Here is a 22,248-nt window from a genome sequence, read left to right on the forward strand (position 1 = left end):
TTCTCCTCTAGGCTTTGGGATTCCAGCCCCATACCAGCTGCAGCAGGGTAAGAGATGCCTCGCTCCTGCAAATAAGGAAGCAGTATCAGGCAGTCACAGCACTTAATCATCAAATTGCGACTGTTTGCTAAAGTCTACTACATGTCAAACATTTATCATACATCTGTCATTGCAAGATTCTTGCAAAGTACAATATCCCTGGCAAGGTGCTCATTTTGAAGATAAAGAAACTGAGTTCCAGAGTCCTAAGATAACTTGCTCAGGGTCACAAAACATCCTAATAATGGATCAGAATAAAACCCATGTCAATCCTATTATCTCCATTGACACAGCTTCCTCCCTTATGACCCCCTGCTCCACTTGATAGAAGAGATGCTGGTCCTTATTTTGTTCCCATCTGCCTACAAATTTCTAAGGCCTCACTCTTAGCTCTACCAGGTCCTCTGCACTGGCCTGACACTACGTAGCAGTACAAAAAACATCTGCACCGGCCCAAAGACAGCAGCCTCATGAATCCAATCTCGGTGCCAGTTTCATAAGCGTCTTTTCCTTCATCTGGTTGTTTTTTCCCATTTCTTTTTCTTTCTTTTCTTTCTTTTTAGAGAATGTGATCTCTCAGACTCTTCTAGAAACTCTTCTGGTTTTCTAGTGCATCAAGTCAATGACTTCCCTGGGAGCTGGGCTAGGACCCAAGGAGATGGCTTACTGGAGCCTGACAGAATCTCAACATTCTCTGAGGTTCACACATGCATCTACAGGACAAAGTTCCCTTCGCCTCCAACCCCACCTCCTCCACACACAAGGTAGGATTGCTCCTTTCTTTCTTTCATGCTATCCTCTAGGGTCCTCCTCCCACAACAACCTTAAACAATGCTTTCTTTATTTTTTCTGTCAAGACAATCTCTGATGTTTATATTAAGCTGATTTCACTTGGAGAGAAATAATGGAGCAGTGTAGGACTGAAGAAAATGAAGAATAGCCTGGAATTTCTTCTAGGCCTCATCCTGATGATGATCCTGGACCCTATACATCCCTAGCATAGTTAGCGTAATGAAAAAGCATGGACTTTGTGGAGTTAGGTCTTGGTTCAAATCTTGAATAATACTGCTAGCTCTGTGCCCCTTGGCAAATTTATTAATTTCTCTGAGATTCTATTTCTGTATTAATAAAATAATACTCTCTATAAATGAGATCACATACATAAAGAAGCCAGGCCCTAATCCTGGCACATGGTAAACAATCAGGAAATAGAGATTCCTTCCCCTCCCTCCCGTCGGCCCTGCTACTCACAGACTAGAGGAGGGCGCACTGTTAACAGAAGTAGGGTGGTACCATATGGAGACATAACCTCATGCCAGAGGAGGGCGCACTGTTAACAGAAGTAGGGTGGTACCATATGGAGACATAACCTCATGCCAGAGGAGGGCGCACTGTTGCCATGAAGTTGAATAACCAGAACACAGAGACTGCTGTTCTAAACTCGGGAGATGAAAGAGCACAGACTTTTTCAAATCCGTACAAATTCCAACATGAGGCAATAACAAAAGATTTTTCATCTCTCTATTCCTGACTTTATTATCACATATTCACGTTTTCAGAAGTGGCAATTTCCAAATTGCCTGAAGAGAACTGAGTATCCGTCCACAAGGATCCTCTGTGCCGAGCAGTGGTGAATTGATGCCTTGGAAGGGAATCTAAATTGCTTCCAAGCAGCTCTGGGCATGTGGGCAAGCTTCGAGGAGGGCAAGAGGAGGGTGGAGAAAAGAAAGGGAAAAGCCCAGACTGGAGCAGGGGCGCGTGGTGAGGGGGGGGGGGGGTTGCTATATGAACCTTTATACATCACTACAAAATGGTTGGGAATTAGGATCTTCTATGACTTCAAACAAAAAAACTTCTCCATCTATTGGTTCCGTAAATATTCACATTAAAGATGGTGACTTCTGATATTCTGGACTTGTTATTTATATATTTGACCATCCTAAATATTCATTTTTTAAAATCTCAAGCAATTTTCCAACCTGCCTAATATTCAGATCACAGACCACCAACTGTTAATTCACTGACCCTGCCGTGACAGACACAGCCAGGAGCTGAACAGAAGAGGAAGACCAGGATCCTGTGCACCGCAGACAGGGGTCTAGTTAGAATGCTGCAAGACTGGGCCGCTTCACCCGCTCTGACCACTTCTCATCTTCCCAAGCCAGGCAGACACGATCTACTTCTCCTATACCTACAGCCACACACATATTTCCCAGCCTCACTTAGATATCCATTCTACAAACAGATGCTAGAAATGCCTTCCATACGGCAACTCCATGGTCAGGGAGCGAGAGTCCTAAGGTCCAGGCTGTCTCCATCTCCCCTTGTGCGGACACGTCTGCTCATGTGTCTGGCCGCGCAGCTCTGCCTCTCAGACCAGACTCTGCCTTCTGTATTCCACATGTAAAACATGTCAATCTACACCAAAACCTGTGACCCAGGGCAGTGTGACTTTTACTGCTATTTCCTAACATACAGTAATTCCTGCCAAATAATGGCAACTGGACCTCTGGGTACATTCTTCCTATACCCCATCTTAACTCCCCACACAGCAGCTGCTGGGGAGCCTTCTTTCCTCTTTCTCACAAGCCAAATAAAGCAGAGCCGTGTTGCCTCTGTACGTATCACCTTCCAGAGCTTTCCAGTCTGAACAGAGAGAAGCACAGAGGTGAACAGGGCCAACTGTTGACTCTGATATATTCACAAAGGTCTATGATGGGGGACACGTTACTTAACCTCTCAGAGCCTTGGCTCTGTGAAATGAACCCATCTGGGAAACGGCCATTAGAATACCACTCGTGGAGGACTGAAGGGAGAATTAAATTACATAATTTATTTATATAACAAGAGGCTATACAAAATTATGTGTTAATTTTATAATTTAAGTTTTATACTTAAATTATTTAATAGGACAATAGATCATTTCCAAAGGTTAATTAGCATAGATGTCCAATAGGGATAAAAGTCAAAATGCCACGGCACACCAGGAACTAATTCTGCCAAAAAGCAAAAAGAAGAAACGGGTTTTGCCAATTGCTGCTTTTTCTCCTCTTCATGGCTGCACACCCATTCACCCAGAACTCGAGGAGTCCCAGGTATAGTAAGGCCTCTTATCTGTGGTCATCCCAAAGAGGCCTTAATTGTACCAAGTGAGCAAGCCTTGGCCTCATCTCTATTCTCTGCAGTTTAGCAGAAACTCTCACCGTGTCTTCCGAGTGGGGTCTATTCCTCCCTCCTGTGCTAGGAGACACTTGAGGCACCTCACACTCAGGGGCCGGTCTACTTTGCCAGCACTACTCTTGTGAAACCCTTTACCCAGCCATGCCGGAGTACCTGCTGTCCATCCCCCTCCCAGTCTCCTATCCAACATCTACACGTCCGGCTCCTTGCTTCTGCTCAGGCAGTACTCAATGGCTGGAATACCCCCTTCTATTTTCCACCTCCTCAAATCCTACCTACTGCTCAAGGCCTCACCTACGGAGCCTTTCCTCTATGCAGTCCCCCAGGCAGACAACCACAGCCTTCTGACAGGTACCAGGCTGAACAGTACTTGGTGACACTTGTGTGATGACAGCTGTGGAAAGCTCTCAAGAGAATGCAGGGAAGTACCTCATCATTGTCATTATTAAGGCCATACACACACCTGATGTCATAATAAATGCTGACTCCTACATGAATCAAAGCCATTACTGTTAGCATAATCATTTCACTCTTTCCCCCCTTGCACCTAATCTCAACACAGTGTTGGGCAAAGGAATCCTGTTAAAACTAAATCAGATCATGTCACTCCTTTATACAAAATCCTCCAATCATCTCACCCTCTCTTAAAAGTAGTCCCCAATCTGTCACCCCACCCCGTTACCTGTATGGGTCTATCTCATCTCATCCACGCTACTCCCACCACACCGGCCTCCCCCGTCCAGGCTCTTTTCTCTTGCTCTTCCCTCCAGAAATCGATGTGGTTCATTCCCTCCATTTTTTAGGTATTTACGGAAAATGTAACCTTCTCAGTAAGTGTCCCCACCCCTGTGATATTCTTTATTCCCCTTCCTTGCTTTATTTTTCTCCACTGATCATCACAGTTATCATTGATAACCAGCAAATACTTCACTCATTTATCTTCATTCATTTTTCTGTCTCCCCTACTGGAAGGGAAGCTCCATGAAGGGCAAGGGTTTTGGTCAGTTTTGAGAGCAGCTCTATCCCCGTGCCTTAAACAATGTTTGACAGGTAGCAACCATACATTTGTTTATGAATAAATGAATCTTCCCAGCTAAATTACAAATTCCCTGAACAGAAAAATTAGTCTACAGCTTTGTATACACTAAGTCATCACTTCTTCAACATATGCACAGAATGGGTTCAATAATTCTGATTCTTACTCTGCCTACCAGAGGAGATAGGAGCATAGAGACCAATCAGTGGTGAGGCAGGAGCTAAGCAAGGTGGCTTCGGGAACTGTTCAGAACAAAGGGGGGCCACCATTTGATCTCTTATCCCATGTGCCCTCACATGACTGAACCATGGGGCAGATTTTTCTAGTCGGATCAGGGTAAGAATCTCAGTTTTGCTTCTCACTATGGCAGTTCACTGTGCCGTGAACTGGAGGCGACTAACGAGATGGCGCTGTAAAGATGGCGTCAGGGACCAGGCACTCAACACTGACTCCCTATCTGCCGCCTTCCCACACATGTATTTATGTCCTTTCTACACTAGGGTAAGTGTTGGTCCGTGCACATACTTTAAAAATAGAAGTACCTTAGTCACAGATGTCTGGCCAGGATGTGAACCATTCCATCTGCCTAGGAGTTTTAAGAATTTCCCCAGGCGTAAATTTAGAAACAAATAAAAGGCTCCCAAATCCTGTTGTGATGTTGTTTGGAACTCATGGGCTGTGACAAGGATATTATTTGCTTTATTAACTGATATGAATCAGGCAAATACTCTTAGATGAGAATTCTGGGGAGGCGCCAGATAGATGGATAGGTTTGTTGGTGGTGGTGTTTTAGACTTCACTAGAGAAAAGCTACAGAAAAACAAGAATATAAGCCTAAAACTTGTTTTCTACCTATTCTTACTGTAAGTTAAGTGTTTTGGAGGGGGGATTCTCACATATTTAGAAAGAGCTTTTTTTTTTTTTTTTTTTGCTTTCTTGACATCTTTGATACTGTTCCTCAACTTGGGGCTGAGTCCAAACTATACTTTTTCTTTTCTGCCTCTTAAAAAACCTTAGAATGTGGGTGGACTCCCATCAGAACTAAAAGGATAACGTATTTTATGTGTCTTCCACACCTGGAGGAAGTTCCTTCCAATGTCATAAGTCTCCTGCAAAATACCTCCAGACCCACAATTTCCACAGGACACTCACAGGGTATATCAGAGAAGTTTAGTGGAAGACTTAGGATAGACAACTGGAGTTCAAAAACTGAGAGCAAAAACAAACAAACAAACAAACAACTGAGGTTGCAAAAGGTGACTTATAAATAACTCGTGGCGGTACTGTAACAGAACACAGATTTTTTGCTATATTCCATTTCAGTGCTCTTCTGTTAGAAATAATGAAGGGGGGAAATTGGAGGGGGAGATGAACCATGAGAGACGATGGACTCTGAAAAACAAACTGAGGGTTCTAGAGGGGAGGGGGCTGGGTGGATGGGTTAGCCTGGTGATGGGTATTAAAGAGGGCACGTACTGCATGGAGCACTGGGTGTTATGCACAAACAATGAATCATGGAACACTACATCAAAAACAAATGATGTAATGTATGGTGATTAACATAACAATAAAAAATTTAAAAAAAAAGAAATAATGATATAACCAACAGCTAGCCAACCTCCCTAGAACCTATTCAAAAGTCTAAGTTACCCTAGTGAGACAGATGCCAGTTATATAACTCTATAAATAGCCTAGTGGAGATTACATCAGCAGCAACTAACTGGTAACACAAAACATGTCCTCCTGCTTAGAGAACCACTAAGTAAAGGAAAAGCTTATGTCTTTCAGGAGAAGTCTGGAACCAGAACAGAATCTACTAGGATGGAATTTTGCAGGAGAAGCAGTCTGAAAATCGGAAGCAACTCCTCTTTCTAAGGAAATAGGCAAAGGAATCCAAAATGAGGGAACAGTAGATTCAGGTGCTGAGCAGAGCTGGCTAGACCAAAGCCCTTCAGGAACCAACTTTGGAACTACTCTGAGCTGCACCATGTCCCATCCCAGATATTGTACAGACCATCGTGTGGCCTCAGAAGCTACCATAAAATGAGTTTTGTGACCCTAAAGGAGGCTGACTTAAGAGTAACCAATATGATGGCATATCATAAAAGGATATGAAAATAAAATTAATCCATTCATCTATCCACTATTTATTAGACTGTGGTTAAGAACGAAGACTTGGAAGGCAAATCATGGATGGAATACCTACCAGCTGGGTGCTATGGTACCAGCTTTTTAGCCTCTCTCTGTGAAACGGAATATTCCCAGCATCTATCTCATAGGGTTACTACAGAGATTAAGTATGGAGTACTCAGGACAATGGCCAGTACAAGCTCTTAAGGGGCACCTGGGTGGCTTAGTTGTTAAGCGTCTCAGCTCAGGTCATGATCCCAGGGTCCTGGAATCGAGCCCTGTATCAGGCTCCCTGCTCAGCGAGAAGCCTGCTTCTCCCTCTCCCACTGCCTGCTTCTCCCCGCTTGTGCTGTCTCTCTCACAAATAAATAAAATCTTAAAAAATATAGATATTGGTTAATATTATTGTTACTATTACTAGTTGAATGCTTATTACATGTCAGGTGCTGATAAATACTGGCACAATTGTAAATAAGACAAGTGATTTCTGCCCTCAAATAGCCAAGAATCTAAAATGGTGACGATACATAAACAGTTTACTAGGCTACATTGTATTTAGTCAGTCATTTGCTGAATGAGGTGCATTAAGGAATGAGAACTTGGGACTCCAGAGTCCAACCCATCTGGGTTAAAATCCTTGTGACATGACTGACTTCTAATTTTGTGACATTGGCAGATCTAGAAGGGAATGCACCATGTCCCTCTAGAACATAATGCCTGGCATACAGACACACACTCAATGCGTAACTTCAGAATTCACTCAACTTCCTTAACCTCTCTAGGCTCAGCTTCCTAATTTATAAAACAGTGATAATAAAAAAACTTCAAGAGTGTTACAAAGAATTAGGCAATTCAACAGAGAAAGGATAGCATTCTCAACAAAAGGTACTGGAACTGGGTATCTATATTAAAAACACACACATACACACAATATAAAAAGAACTTTTCATCCCGATCTTATACAATATATAAAAATTAATTAAAAAATGGGCTATATACCTAATTTTAAATAAAACTATAAAACTTCTAGAAGAACACATCAGAGAAAATCTTTGTAACCTTGGGTTATACTAAAGCACAACTCAGAAGGAAAACTGATAATGTAGCCTTATAAATTGTGCTTTTCAAACGAGTGTAATAAGAAAAGGAAAAGACAAGCTACAGACTGGGAAATAATACTTGTAAATCACATATCTGATAAAGGACTTGTATCCACAATAAATAAAGAACTCTCAAAACTTAAAAATTTAAGAAAACAAGGGGCTCCTGTCAGCTCAGTCAGTAGAGCATGTGATTCTTGATTTCGGAATTATGAGTTTGAGCCCGGGTTGGGTGTAGAGATTATTTAAAAATAAAATCTTCAAAAAAAACAAAAACAAAAAAACTTAAAACACATAACCCAATTTTTAAAAAATGGGCAACATATTTGAACAGCCATTTTACCAAAGAATATATATATAGATGGCAAATAAGCATGTGAAAAGATGTTCAACATCATGAATCATTATGGAAATTAAAAAACCCAAATGAGGGGCGCCTGGGTGGTGCAGTCGGTTAACTGTTGACTCTTGGTTTCAGCTCAGAAAGTGATGTCAGGGTTGTGAGTTCAAGCCCCACATAGGGATCCACGCTCAGCACACAGTCTGCCTAAGTTTTTCTCTCCCTCTGTCCACCCCCCCCGACTCTTTCTCTCAAATAAATCTTAAAAAAAAAAAAACCCACAATGAGATACCACTATAGATCTATTAGAATGTCTAGAATTTAAAAAACAAGAACTGACAAAACCAAGGGCTGGGATGTGCAGCAACCATCATAGAGCATCATATGTGGCTGAGAGCTATGAAAAACGGTACATTTTCGAAAAAAGTTTGGCAATTTCTTATGAAGTTAAACATATACTTACCAGACAACCCAGGAATTCCACTCCTAGGTATTTACCCAAGTGAAATGAAAACTTATGTTCACAAACTTTTATGCAAGTGTTTCAACAGCTAATATAAAACAGCTAAAAAGGAAACTACCCAAACGTCTTTCAATTGGTGAATGGATAAACAAACTGTGATACATCCATAACAGAATCTCAGAATGTGACATGAATCTCAAATGCAGTATGTTAAGTGAAATAAGTCAAACCAAAAGCTACCATTCCATGACATTCTGGACATTTTATTGATAGAAAACAGGGGCTGAGCAGAGAGGGAGAGGTTCAATGCAAAGGGACATGGGAAGATTTTAGAGGCAATACAACTGTTTTATATCGTGAACGTGGCGGTGGTAGTTACATGACTGTATGCATTTGTCAAAACTCACAGAACTGTACATGAAAAGGGTGAATCCAACTGTATTTAAATTATATATTATTATTTTTTTTAATGGAAGGAAAAAAAGAATCACAGATGAAGATGAGTCCCAGAGATTCTAGGAATTCTAGCCTGGGCAGTTATGAGGATGATGATGTCATTATCTGGAAAGGCTACATTACTTAGGCCAAAGGCACAGGCCAAGTCCACCAATTGATCAAAGTACAGAAGCAGGCTCTTGTCACTACCCTTCGCTTACCATTTCCTACTCTCGTTTGTTGCCTTTTGGGGTTTGGATGAGCACTCACTAAGTGGCTACTGGAAAAAGGCATTTAGAAGAGCTGAAGACAGCCAGGCTCTCAACAGAGCCCTACTGAAAAAAAAATGCCTCCTAAATCACAGAATCAATGTGGATAAAGCCTAAGTAGCTACCAGTGCAAGCCTCCTGCTTCCTGCACTTGAATCACAAGAGAGAGAGGGCTATTTAAACTTTTCTTAAAACAACAAAGAAATAAGGCAGGCTATAGGGAAGCTAGATGTATCTGGGTCTAATCACAGAATTTTTTTTTTTTTTAAGTAGGCTTCACACCCAAGGTGGAGCCCAATATGGGGCCTAAACTCATGACCCTGAGATCAAGACCTGAGCTGAGGTCAAGAGTCAGATGCTTAACTGACTGAACCACCCAGGCACCCCTAATCATAGATTCTTTTAAGAATAGGGTTTAATTAGTGATTTCCTTCAAAGTACAGTCAGCCAAAGATGCACTGACACCATTTCTAATCAAGGTGAAATATGATAGCCACTTTAAGTTTGGTTTTTACATTAAAAAAAAGGGGGGGGGCACCTGGGTGGCTTAGTCGTTAAGTGTCTGCCTTTGGCTCAGGTCATGATCCCAGGGTCCTGGGATCAAGCCCCACATTGAGCTCCCTGCTCAGCGGGAAGCCTGCTTCTCCCTCTCCCACTCCGCCTGCTTGTGTTCCCTCTCTCGTCGCATTCTCTGTCTCTGTCAAATAGATAAAAAATAAAATCTTTAAAAAAAAAAAAAAGGAATGTCCACAACCTGTGAGTCTGCTTACCAACTAGTAAAAGAAGTCAAAAAATATAAGTAATAAAACCATAATTTTCATTTCAAAGAGAGAAAGTGAAAAAAATTAGGTAATATATACACTCCTCTACCAAAGCTGAAAAGCACACTGTAATGGAAATAGTACTCAAAAAGAAATTCACCTGGATTTTAATCCAAACTCTGCAACTAACTTGGCTGGTTAAGTACATCAATTATTCTCCCCAGCCTTGTAATAAAAGAGAGTAAAGCAATAGGATATGTAAAATTTATTACAATAAAAATGTGAAAGCAATTAGAAATTATTAAAAATACTACCTAGGGACAGAGTACCAACAACAGTCATTATCATAATTATCACTACCAAGTAACCTTGCTGGCAAAACGGGACTGTTTATCCAGAACTAAAATGCACTACCTGACACAAAAAGAAATTCTACTGGAAGAATTTTCAAGATGTTGGATTTGGTATATGTTAGACTGATGTACTTCATAACATTCCAACATTCTCACACTTTAAAAGTTTTTTAAAATAGCCTGCAATGTGAAAAGATACCTAAAAGCTTTCTTATAAGAACTTTGTTATAAGAGATTTGCACTGCAGAGATCTAAAAATGCAAACGGAAGCTTTTACTTCATTTTGGCTATACAGTTATTTATTGGAAGGGAACAAAAAGAACATCAAGGCACCTCTGAGTCAGGTCTATATGGTGCCATAATGATTCTTTAATCCAAATTTTTAGAAGTGAATGAAAGAGAGGTCACAAAGTCAAAACTGTTCCACCAGGTTGCTCCTTATATCCTAGCCCTTTCTCACAAATATTAATGAAAGAAACGATATTTACTCAGCACAGATGTCAAGCAGTAAATTAGGTACTTTATATTAGATTATTTCATTCTAACAACTCTAAAGAGATATGGATATTTTCATCCCCAACACACAAGAAAACTGAAGCTCAAAAAGATAAACAACTCACTCAAAGTCACATAGCAAGCATCAGAGCTGCAACTCCAAACAAGGTCTGAGACTGAACTACTCATCTTCCTTCTAAAATATGCGATCCTCAGGTACACATTACACCTACCAACCCCCAACTCCACCCCACAAATAACAAATGACTTTTCCTCTAAACTATACTTGCAAATAAATGTCAGGGAAGGGGCAACAATGAGTTACTAACCTATTACCAATATTAGTCTTGAATTCTCATACTGATCCATAAAGAAGGTAGAAGAGGTATTATCATCACTTGTTTACCTTTGAAGCAATAAAGCCCAGAGAGGTTATATAATTTGCTTCAAGTTAAGGAGATGACATACCAATATTCTAGTAGAGGGCTATTTTATAGTTTCCAAAGTGTTTTTTCACCAATCCATACAGAATGCATCACTTTTTTTTTTTTTAAGATTTTATTTATTTATTTGTCAGAGAGAGAGCACAAGCAGGGGGAGCAGCAGAGGCAGAGGCTCCTGCTGAGTAGGGAGCCCAATACAGGGCTCGATCCCAGAACCCTGGAATCATGACCTGAGACGAAGGCAGATGCTTAACCAACTGAGCCACTGAGGCACCCCCCATCAAACAAATACTTATTAAGCAATAGCTAGATTCATTCTAGGAGCTTGGGAAATAACACAGGCAGAGATCCCTGCCCCCATGGAACTTACATTCCAGCAAGAGAGACAGAAAATAGGCAATAAATATAAATAAGCAAACTATATAGTATATTAAAAAAGATTAAGAGCTCTGGAAAAGAGAAATAGAAAAGCAGAATAAAAGGGTCTGGCAGTATCAGAAGGGGAAGAGCAGGTTGCAATTTTAAATAAGGTTGTCAGGGTAGACTTCCCTGGGAAGGTAACATTTGAGCAAAAATTCAGAGGCATAAAGTAGTTAGCCATACAAATGGAGGAGACTAGGCGGTAACCCAGGCAAGAAATATTGGTGGCTTAGATGTTGATGGGAGCAATGCAGAAGGTGACAAGTGACTCTTCTCTGGATCTACTTTGAAGGTAGAGCCAACAGAATTTGCTAACGCACTGGATACTGGGTAGAAGATTGAAGAGTCAAGGATGATTCCAGTGTTTGAACTGAGAGGCTAGAAGGATAGAGTCTGCAGCAACTGATATATATAGGCCATGGGTGGAACACACTTGGGAGGAAATAAAAGTTCAGTTTTTGACATGTCAGTCAGAGAGGTCAAGTGGGCTGTTGATATATAAGCTGGAGTTCAAGATAGAGTTCTGGCCCAAAAACAAATTTGAGAATTTTTAAGCATACATACAGTATTTAAAACCATGCAATTCATTCTGGAACTAAAAAGGATCTTTGATACAAGTTACCCTCATCACTGATAAAGTCTGGACTAAAGCAATCCAGTGATATGTCCAAGGTCAGATACATATAAAGCAATTCTAACAGAGCTGCTCTTCTTTACCCTGAATTTGCTTGAGAACACTGTACTGCCATCTAGCATAATGAGTAAAAGACCGTTCTGTGAAGGCTAATAAGTAAAAAGGGTTTAACTTCCAGAAAAGATTCCCTAAATACTGTGTATAAATATGGAACCATCTTATCTCCATTTCTTAAAAAGCATTATGTGAAGACATTAAATATATAATACACTGTAGGTGCTCAATAATTGTTTAATAAATGAACAAATTTTCAATTAAATAGCCCCTTACTGTGACACTATTTAAGTATCCAAATCCCACTTGTCCAAGTGGTTACATTTAAACATTTTTACTTACCTGATATTTAAGCCAATGAAGTTTGTCCATGTGAAAATATAATCTCCACCAAAGACCATTCCAATATAAGTTACTAATATATTCTACAAAGAAAAACGGCAAGATGCTGTAACATAGGTTTAACCGAGCTTTTTCAATATTCATATAAACTCATCCACAGAATGGCCCAAATACCTATCCTTAAAATACAAAATCAAATAAATGGACAATAACAAAAACCCACCAATCCTAAAATGAATGTAGTATGAAATAAGAAATAAAAAATGACATTAACTTCTTCTCAATCTATCCCTCCAAAAGCTAAATGTGTTCACTGACAATTATCACCAGATAATCAACTTCCCGTGCCCCACAGCATGGGCTAACACTGTAAATCTAGATAGAGAAACACTGCTGTCACTAGGGGTAGAAAACACTCATGCACGTTTGGCAATCAGAAAAGAATGCTTCTTCCTCCCACTGAGGTAACTGTTGACTTGTTAGGGGAAAGTGAAGAAGGAAAACCTCACATGTAAGCAACTCTCCCTCTTCTTTAGAAAGGAAAAGGGGATGACAGGGAGTTTACCAACATGAACATTGTTTTTAGAGGCATCTTCCCTGGTATCTTAAAAAAATACATGAAAAGTCATCTCAAAGTCCCATACTTAAAATCACCTCTCCTGACTCCCTTAAACTCCCAGGTGTAAACATCTGCTTATCTGGCTCCCTTTTAATTATCTTCAGGCCAGAGAGGTGAAATAAACTTTCCTGAAGTTCAAGCTACTCTTCAGTTCTTCCCTAACCTCCTCTCTCTCACATTCAGAAGGTACCGCCTGCCTCTCCACTGTGACAGCTGTCGGGAATGGGAAATGTCACAAACATTTTTAGAACCTGGGCTTGCCTAGATCAGGTCTACAGAGCAGAAGTAAAGTGCCACAGTGTTTTTGAAAAGCCAAAAAGAAACTTCAAATTTATAATGGGAGTGCCCTTTGGGAGAGCATTTGAAATTATGTCAGCCTCTTCTAGGTCTAAGGATAGAGACAGCAAGTTACCTCAGAACAGATTTTCTTAGTATTTTGAGGGGAAAGAGCAAAATTAAATACCATGCAACAGTAAACAAGGTCAGTAGACAACTTGGGAAAACGTGTAACAGGACTGGCTTAGAACACAGAGCTCCAGAGAGATGGCAGGTTAATCTGCATAAAGCACCCAGGAGCTACAGAAAGGGAAGGGACTGAGAACCCAAACCCTGCTGCTCAAAATCAGGACAAGACAGCGATGCCCCCAAGCAGAATTCACCAGCAAGCGCAGAAGATGCTAGTACCTCAAACTCAGACTGTAATTCTCAAATGTTAGCATACCTTGTTAAAAATTATGGTTTCCAGGCTCTACTTCAGAGATTCTGATTCAGTGTATAAGAGGTGGGCCTAGGCATTTCCATTTTTAATTAAGTATCCTCAGTAATTTTCCCACCATGCTTCAGAGAAACAAGAACTAGGGATAGCCCCTTGGGGAACAATGACTGAGTTAAAAGGGTTGTATCTGAGAGGCTAATGAAAGAAGTTCCACGGTGGACCCTGAGACTCTGAACCTGCAAGGGCATTGGCATACTCCCCTCTGTCTGAAGATGTAAGACAGCCTTCGAGAGCCTTCGAGAGCAATACTACAACACAGTGAGAAGCAACGGCAGCTGTAAATCAATCTAGTTTTTTTCCCTCTATCTAGAGTTTGGATATAAAACTGATCCCTTTGGACAAAGTCCATAGGGCTCTATGGGGAGGATGAAATATCAAAAGTACTAGACTTTCTTTAATAAGATCATGATTATATTTGTACCCCATACTGATAAATACAAAGAAAGTACCCTACGAAATCTTAAGCAAACAGGTTATTAAAATTAAACACCGGCTTTCAGGCAGTATCCATTTTGGCAAAAACATGGTAACAACTGGCCTGTCTCTCATGTTCTTACTCTTCTTATTCTGAAGATACAAGCCATTCACTTTGCTCTTGAAAAAGGCATTTACTTTACAAAATCAAAACAGAGCTGAGAGCTAATCTGAGGGGCTAAAACTATCTTAGCAAGCCCAGGCCTGAATGTAGATTAACTGCTTCTAGCTTTCATGGGAATTCACACAACTAACTGGTTCTAGCTTAATTCAGAATTCTATTTACACCAAACACTCCAATTCCATGATCTGAAGTCACAGACCTGAAATTTTAACCCAAATCTAGTTTCTAAAGTGAGGGCAGGTGGACACCACTCCATGGGGGTGCAAAGGGAAACACTGCAGGGCAGTAAAACTTTGTTCTGCAAACCCTTCCCTCACTATTGACAAATGGGGAATCAGAAAGGTAGTCCCAAGGGCAAGCACTCTATTTCCCAAATGATCAAGGACCTACCTCGCTCTCTGTCTTATCTTTTTTAGAAAGCGAGCCTACCCTAATTCATTTGGAAATTAGGCATGCCGTGGCCTCTTGGATCTTAAAGCACTAGAAGCACAAAGTCAGATGAAAGAGGCCTCAGGCTTCAAGCCACTAACTTCAGCTCAATATTTAAGTCAACTTTGGCTCCCCTGGCTGAAGACAAATGAGCCTCCCTCAAATAAAATGAATCAGGAGGAAATGACATCACTGGAAATGTCAGACACAGCTTTTAAAAGTAGGCCATTTAAGGTTTGGCTCATGCACTGGAAAACTCCCTTGATTAACTTCTGGCAGGCCTCCTTTTCCTACAACCGCCAGAACTCAGCAAGGCAGAGTACAGAACAGTCTTCACTGGGAGTTAAAGGGACAGGCCTATCACTCCCAAGTCAGTCACCTGCCCCGTCTGAAACAAGCCCAATCCCTCTTGCTCTACTCTAAGGTAACCCATTCGCAGTCACCTGCCCCGTCTGAAACAAGCCCAATCCCTCTTGCTCTACTCTAAGGTAACCCATTCGCAGTCACCTGCCCCGTCTGAAACAAGCCCAATCCCTCTTGCTCTACTCTAAGGTAACCCATTCGCAGTCACCTGCCCCGTCTGAAACAAGCCCAATCCCTCTTGCTCTACTCTAAGGTAACCCATTCGCAGTCACCTGCCCCGTCTGAAACAAGCCCAATCCCTCTTGCTCTACTCTAAGGTAACCCATTCGCAGTCACCTGCCCCGTCTGAACCAAGCCCAATCCCTCTTCCTCTACTCTAAGGTAACCCATTCTCCTTTTCCCATATTCCCCAAAGCCTAGTTGCCTGAAAGCGGAGATTACGCTCTCCCTGAGTTCTTAAAGATCGTTTTAGAAACCAGCACCACAACCCATCAAACCAAGACAATCTGTGAGGAAAGAAGGATGATGGAATTTTAGGCCACAGCAAGATTTAGAGTAACAATTTTTAAATAAAGTGGTACCCAAAAGATAACAGTATTTTTTCAACTCACTTTAATACAGCCAACTATTGTAGTTGTAAGAGCAGAATTATACTGCGTGCAGAGTACTGTGGCGTACATCAAGATAAACCTGGAACAAAGAAGGAGGAGGTGTAAGAGCCGGTTGCTGACTTTATAGCAATCTCCAGCCAAAAGAAACAGTGTTGGCCATGCTAGCACATTGTAGTCACCGACTATGAGCTTTCCCAACTCACCCCTGCTTGTACTGCAGCTTTAGATTTTTTTAAAATTTCATTCAAGAGAAACACATGTCCATTTACTGACCAGGTGTTTTCCCCAGCTACCCTCACCAAAACCTTGAAACCACCATTTCTAATCATAGGTACTCTTCTTAGATCATATTACCACTAATTCACCTAACCCAGATAGAAAGCTGAGCTAACAGACCACGGCTCAGGTGTGCACCCTCCCATGAGGTCAATGTGATCTCTGGACAGGAGGCAAGAGAGATTCTTAAAGATGGAAGAAACCCAAATTAGCATTACTTTAAGAAGGGATATAGGTTCACTTAACAAGTAAGTGGCAGCAGTTGGAATGGGCAGATTTACAATGAGGCTTCTGAGCCTGACTCAGTACCAAGGCACCATGGTAATTTTATTTTGAAGCACTCCCTCACTGGGCACCTAGCCTGCGCCAGATCTAGTCATAAACACCAACCAAACTGACCAGCTCAGGAAAATAATTCCTTAGGGAAATACAAAAGCGAAGAGAAGAGGCACATTAGCAGATACCGTCCTGCCTTCCACATATACTCTTCTAAGAGGAAGACAATCTGGTAGAGAGAGTCAGACAGCCCCAAATTCAAAGGCTGCCACTGCGGACTGTGCAAACTTAGACAGCTGACTTGAGTTCTGGGCCTGCTTCCTCATAGGTAAGAGGACAAAAATATGTGTCAAATGGTCAATGTAGAAATAAAAGAATGCATTCTGAAATATAATGGTGCTTATCACATACCAGGTTACTGGGCAAATAGTTACTTGTCTCCATCCTTTGAAAGATGACTTTGTAATTAGTTTAGTAGCCCTAAGGGCACATTTCCAAGGGCTATGAAACCACCTGAATCTGGAAGTTTAATTACCCTATACTGATATACTCAAGAGACAGAACAGGATACTTAGAAATGAAGCAAAAGGACCCCAGAACAAACTTCTCTAGGAAAACGGTCTGCTAATAAGGCAACAAAGGCTTACCCCATCACACAAGAGAGGGTGAACTGCAGAAGAAAGAGGGTGTCAGCCCAGCCTTCAAAATCCATTGCCTGTAATACACAAGAAAGTATCTGATTTTAGAGCAAGCCCTCAAAATCAGCTGTTCTATTCTTCCATTAAAATCCTGGGTACTCACTCCCACCACACATACACATATATACATTTCCCTGCATCGTTCACAGGATAGAGAGTAATGTTTAAGAATCTGATATATATGAAGCTGAACCCAAAAAGGAGTTTTCTACTTTCTAAAATGCAATATGGGGAAGATTTTGTACTTCTCCCTATCGGTACAAAGAAACTGATATTTGCTTGAAGGCAGAAGCCATATCTGGCTCATCTCAGCAGTTCTCCCAGATGGCTAGTATTAAAAGCTTTCTCAAACATTAAAACATACTTCTTCCTTGTAACATGTGAAAGCTCAAGTGCACCCTTAGTTACACAAATTTAGCTGAGGTCTATCCAGGGAGAATTACTATTTTGAAACAGTTGATAGTAAAAGCAAGGTTTTATTGCTGTTTTGTTTTTAAGCCAAAAAGCAAAGGAAGGAAGAGAAATGAAAAGGTACATCGATCGCCTCATCTCTCATCCAAGAGGGAGGGTTTCTCGATCTCAAGTACATAATTTCTCTTGTAGTATCAGTTTAAGCAAATATGAGAAACATTCCACCTTTTAGCTTTCTGCCAACCTATCCAGCTTCAGTTCTTGCCACTTCAACATAAACCTCCCAGCTGCCAGGCCCCAGCAATATGAGGCTCTTTACCGTTTATAAAATACAACAGGCAGTTTCACACCCACATGCCTTTGCTTTGAATGCCCTTCTCCTCAACATTCTTCTGACTCCTGTTCACTGATCAGACTACAACTCAAGCAGCCACTATGTGGGGCCTCCCCTAGTAAGAACTCCCTCCTCTGTGCCTCAGCAGTACTTCTCTTAGGACTCTCATCTCTCTGAGCCTCAAGTCTTTCTACACCGTGTCTACCACCAGTGAGCTCCCTGCAGGGAAGACCCACAGCCACCGAGCTAAGCAAATTCCTAACACAGCACTTGGCAAACAGTAGATGTTCAATTTGTTTATGGTTCTTTCTTTGTTGAGGCATAATATGTAAAAAATAAAATTAATCACTTTTAAGTGTATAATTCAATGAGTCTTGATAGATGTATCTAGTCATGTAACCACCATTACTTTTTCCCTCCTAATCTATATGACTTTTAGTCTCTTGTTTTTACCTTACTGCATAATGACATCCTCTGGCATAATGTTGAATGGAACATTATAGGAGAGCAGCTCTTCTCCCTGTATTCTCAATCTCAGTGAAAAGGTATTCAGTTTTTCACCATTAAGTATGTTAGCAATAGATTTTTTTCTTTTTGGTAAAGGTCCTTTATTAGGTTGAGAAATTTTCCTTCTATTCCTGGTTTGCTGAGAATTTTAAACTCACGAATGGGTGTCATATTTTATTAAATATATGTTCTCCATTTTTTGACATGGTTCTTCTATTTCTTATTAATTCATACTAATATGGGAATTACACTGACTTTCAAATGTTCAACTAACCGTAATTCCTGAGATAAACATAATTTGGTCATATAGTGCCCTTTTTATATATTGCAGGCTTTTTTTTTTTTTTTTTACTGTAATTTCCACCCCCTGCCCTTGAAATTTTTTGTTAACTATCGGTACAGGGTATGCTGGCCTCTCAAGGTCAACTGGGAAGTATTCTCTCCTTTTCTATATTCTGAGAGAATTTATGTAGATTGGCATTATTTCTTCCTTAAGCAGTTTGTAGAATTACCCAGTAAAGTGATCAAGGCCTGGAGTTTTCCTTTGGAGAAGATTTTTAACTAAAAGTCAATTTCTTTGATAGAGATAGCGCTAAATAGTCGAACTGATTAGGGCTAATTAAGTAGAACTACTTAATATTTATTAGAATGTGGCTCTTCATGCTATTTTTTTTTTTTTAAGATTTTATTTATTTATTTGACAGAGGGAGACACAGCGAGAGAGGGAACACAAGCAGGGGAAGTGGGAGAGGGAGAAGCAGGCTTCCTGCTGAGCAGGGAGCCCGATGTGGGGCTCGATCCCAGGGCCCTGGGATCAAGACCTGAGCTGAAGGCAGATGCTTATCGACTGAGCCACCCAGGTGCCCCTATCTATTTCTTCTTGAGTGAGCTTTGGTAGTTTGTCTTTTTCAAGAATTTGTCCATTTCATGGACACAGTCTTTCAGTTTATGGCATAATGTTCATAATATTCCATTATCCTTTTAAATGCAAGCTCTGTAAGGATACCACTCTTTCATTCCTTATACCGATAATTTGTGCATTCTCACTTTTTGTCCCTATCAATTGGCAATGGTTGAGCAATTTTATTGATCTTTTATTGACCTCCTGGTTTTAGGTTCATTGATTTTTCCCTATTGCTTTTCTGTTTTCTATTTCATTGATTTCTGCTCTTACCTTCCTCATGTTTCCTTTGGGTTTAACTTGCTCTTTTCTGGTTTCTTAAGGGAAAGGCTTAGGTCGCTGATTTTAGATCTTTCTTCTTTTCTAATGTATGCATTTAATTAAGCTATGGATTTCCCTCTCAGCATTCCTTTAGCAGCATCATTTTGCTATGTTGTGTTTTGATTTTCATTCAGGTCTACACGATTTCTAATTTTCTTCATGATTTTTTCTTTGATCCAGGTGTTATTTAGAGGTATGTTTATTTCCAAAGATTTGAAGGTTTTTCCATATACCTTTACGTTATTAATTTCTAGTTTAATTCTGTTCTGGCCAGGGAACATACTTTCTATGATTTCAATTATTTTAAAGTATTAATACTTGTTTTATGGCCCAGAATATAGTTTATCTTGGTAAATGTCCCATGTGCACGTGAAAAGAGTGTTTATTTTGTTGTTGAGTGGAGTGTTCTATAAATGTCAATTAGGTCAAATTGGCTGATGGTGTTGTTCAAGTGTTCTACAGCCTTAATGGCTTTCAGCTTAGTTGTTTTATCAATTACTGAAAGAGGAATGTTAAAATAGCCAACTATAACTGCCACTACTGTATTTATCCTTTCTGTTTTATCAGTTTTTGCTTTATATATTTTGAGGCTTTCTCATTAAGTACATACATATTCAGGATTGTTACACCTACTTGATAGAACTCTTTCAGCATTATGAAATGTCCCTCTTCATGGTATAGTTTGTTTAATATAACTTACGGTTTTGTTGAGCTTCTTGTATGCGTGGATTTAGTTTTCATCAAATTTGGAAAAAAAATCTGCCATTAATTCTTCAAAAATCTTTCCTACCCCTGCCCCTTCTTCAGGATAGCAGTTACACATGTGTTAGAGCTCCTGATACCACCCCACATGTTACTAGTAATCTGTTCATTTGTTTTCCAGTCTCTTTTCCTCCATGTGCTTCTTCTTGGATAGTTTCTATTGCTATTTCTTTAATTCACTGATCTTTTCTTCTGTAGTGTCTAATCTGCTGTTTAATACCGTCTGCTTTATTCTTCAATACAGGTATTTTTCATCCCTACAAGTTTAATTTGGGTCTTTTTTATATCCTTTTCTCTTCTCATCCTTTCTCTCTCCACAATCCTTTACTACCTATTGTCCAAAGTCCGAAAATCATTTTTCATATATATTTGGTATTCTAGTAGGTTAAGGCAGGAAGGTAAATCCTATCCCTGCCTATTCCTATTCCCATGGAATACATCATGGCTAGAAGCCAAAGACCAAATTCAATTACTGACTTGAATTGTAAACCTATCTCAAATGATGCTTCCACGAGGAAGCTTTGCACAAAAACCCACATTCACATTAGGCTCTTTCCTGCCAAACTGTCCAAAACACTAAGTGCTACTTCTATCACTGACACTGCATGTATGTGACGAAGTACACGTATGTATGTGACTCTCTGTATCTGTATGTACATGATCACCTATGCAGACACGGGGAATGCCTTCAGGGTTTATCTCCCTAACCACACTGCTTAACAAAGTGACAGCCAATAGAAAGTGTTCCATAACTCTTTGTTAGAGAATGAAGGATAAAGAATAAAGAATATGCTATGCTCTTTCATACCTGTAAACATGGGATGATGAGAAACCATTAAAGCACAATAAAGCACAGGCCTAGAACTCAGGAGACCAGCCTCTATCAGCAAGAATATAAATTCCTGGAGAGCAAGAACAATGTCAAATGTCACTTCTGCCTAGCTCCAAGTGTTTGGAAGTGTTAGGCACAAATAGCTGAGGTGAATTAAATATCCATGCTCTCTGGTTTAGCATCATTTTCTACAGGCAGATGAGGTGAACTTTACTTTTTAATACACCCACATACCTACCTGTATATGCTACTAAATAGATTTCAAGTTTCATATTAAATCTATATAATTTTATATAGATTTATATAATTTTAAATTCTCTTAAAATGGTAAAAGTCATTTTACTGGCATACAACTCATTAGTTTTTGCACTGAATTTATTTTTTCTTTCTTTAAAGAGAAAAGGCATAACGCAGCAAACCAGCAGGGGCACTAGAAGTATCTTTGAGAGGGTTACTGGCACCCAGCAGGAAAAGCCATGGTACCTAAACAAGCAGCACACCAGGATTCAGAAGCACAGTATCTTGCACCAGCTCACCACTGCTTCATTACGCCAGCCTTAGCTTCTGCAAGGGAGGTTAAACTGGGTGCCTGTTAGTGTTAGATCAGCTTCAAAAGGAGACACCTTCCTTCACTCAAGCTGAAACACATAAAAAAAATCTCAGGCCTAAGAACCTTTCTCAACTCTAAATTATCCTCCTTTCCTAGATAAGCTACTCTTTTACCCTAAAGTCACTAAGAGAATAAAGCTGGTGTGATGGACCATAAGAATTCACTGAACCTTAGTTTCTGCATACATAAGAGGAATAATAAGGCCTATCTTGTAGAGCTGTTATCAGAATTAAAGACAATATGGATATAATGCCTGACATGAAGAAGATCCGTCCAGTTCAGTAAGTGATGTCAGTTATTATGTGTGAACATCACTTCTAATTCTTTTCTCTCTCAGTGACCTAGGAGTGGAAAGAAATCAGTTATTTGGCAAAGGCCTCAAATAAACCTCTCTTTACACCTGAGCTCCTCTCCTGCCTTAGCTCTAAATA

At 40.2% G+C, this 22,248-nt stretch overlaps 1 protein-coding gene across 4 annotated transcripts in view; it reads right to left on the reverse strand.

Annotated features, from left to right (window-relative positions):
• Positions 1-22,248, reverse strand: part of SLC35D1 (solute carrier family 35 member D1) — a 51,066-nt gene that overhangs the window by 8,124 nt on the left and 20,694 nt on the right. For 2 of the 4 annotated variants that reach the window (XM_027610656.2, XM_027610645.2), the window contains 3 exons: positions 17,089-17,156; positions 15,890-15,968; positions 12,495-12,577 (listed from right to left, as the gene is read on the reverse strand). In XM_027610656.2, the coding sequence (XP_027466457.1) occupies positions 12,495-12,577; positions 15,890-15,968; positions 17,089-17,156 (230 nt within the window). The remainder of the gene's footprint in view (positions 1-12,494; positions 12,578-15,889; positions 15,969-17,088; positions 17,157-22,248) is intronic. The other 2 variants (XM_027610675.2, XM_027610665.2) reach the window with 2 other exon arrangements.

The sequence above is a fragment of the Zalophus californianus genome, chromosome 4, assembly GCF_009762305.2.
Source record: "Zalophus californianus isolate mZalCal1 chromosome 4, mZalCal1.pri.v2, whole genome shotgun sequence".
Lineage (NCBI taxonomy): Eukaryota > Metazoa > Chordata > Mammalia > Carnivora > Otariidae > Zalophus > Zalophus californianus.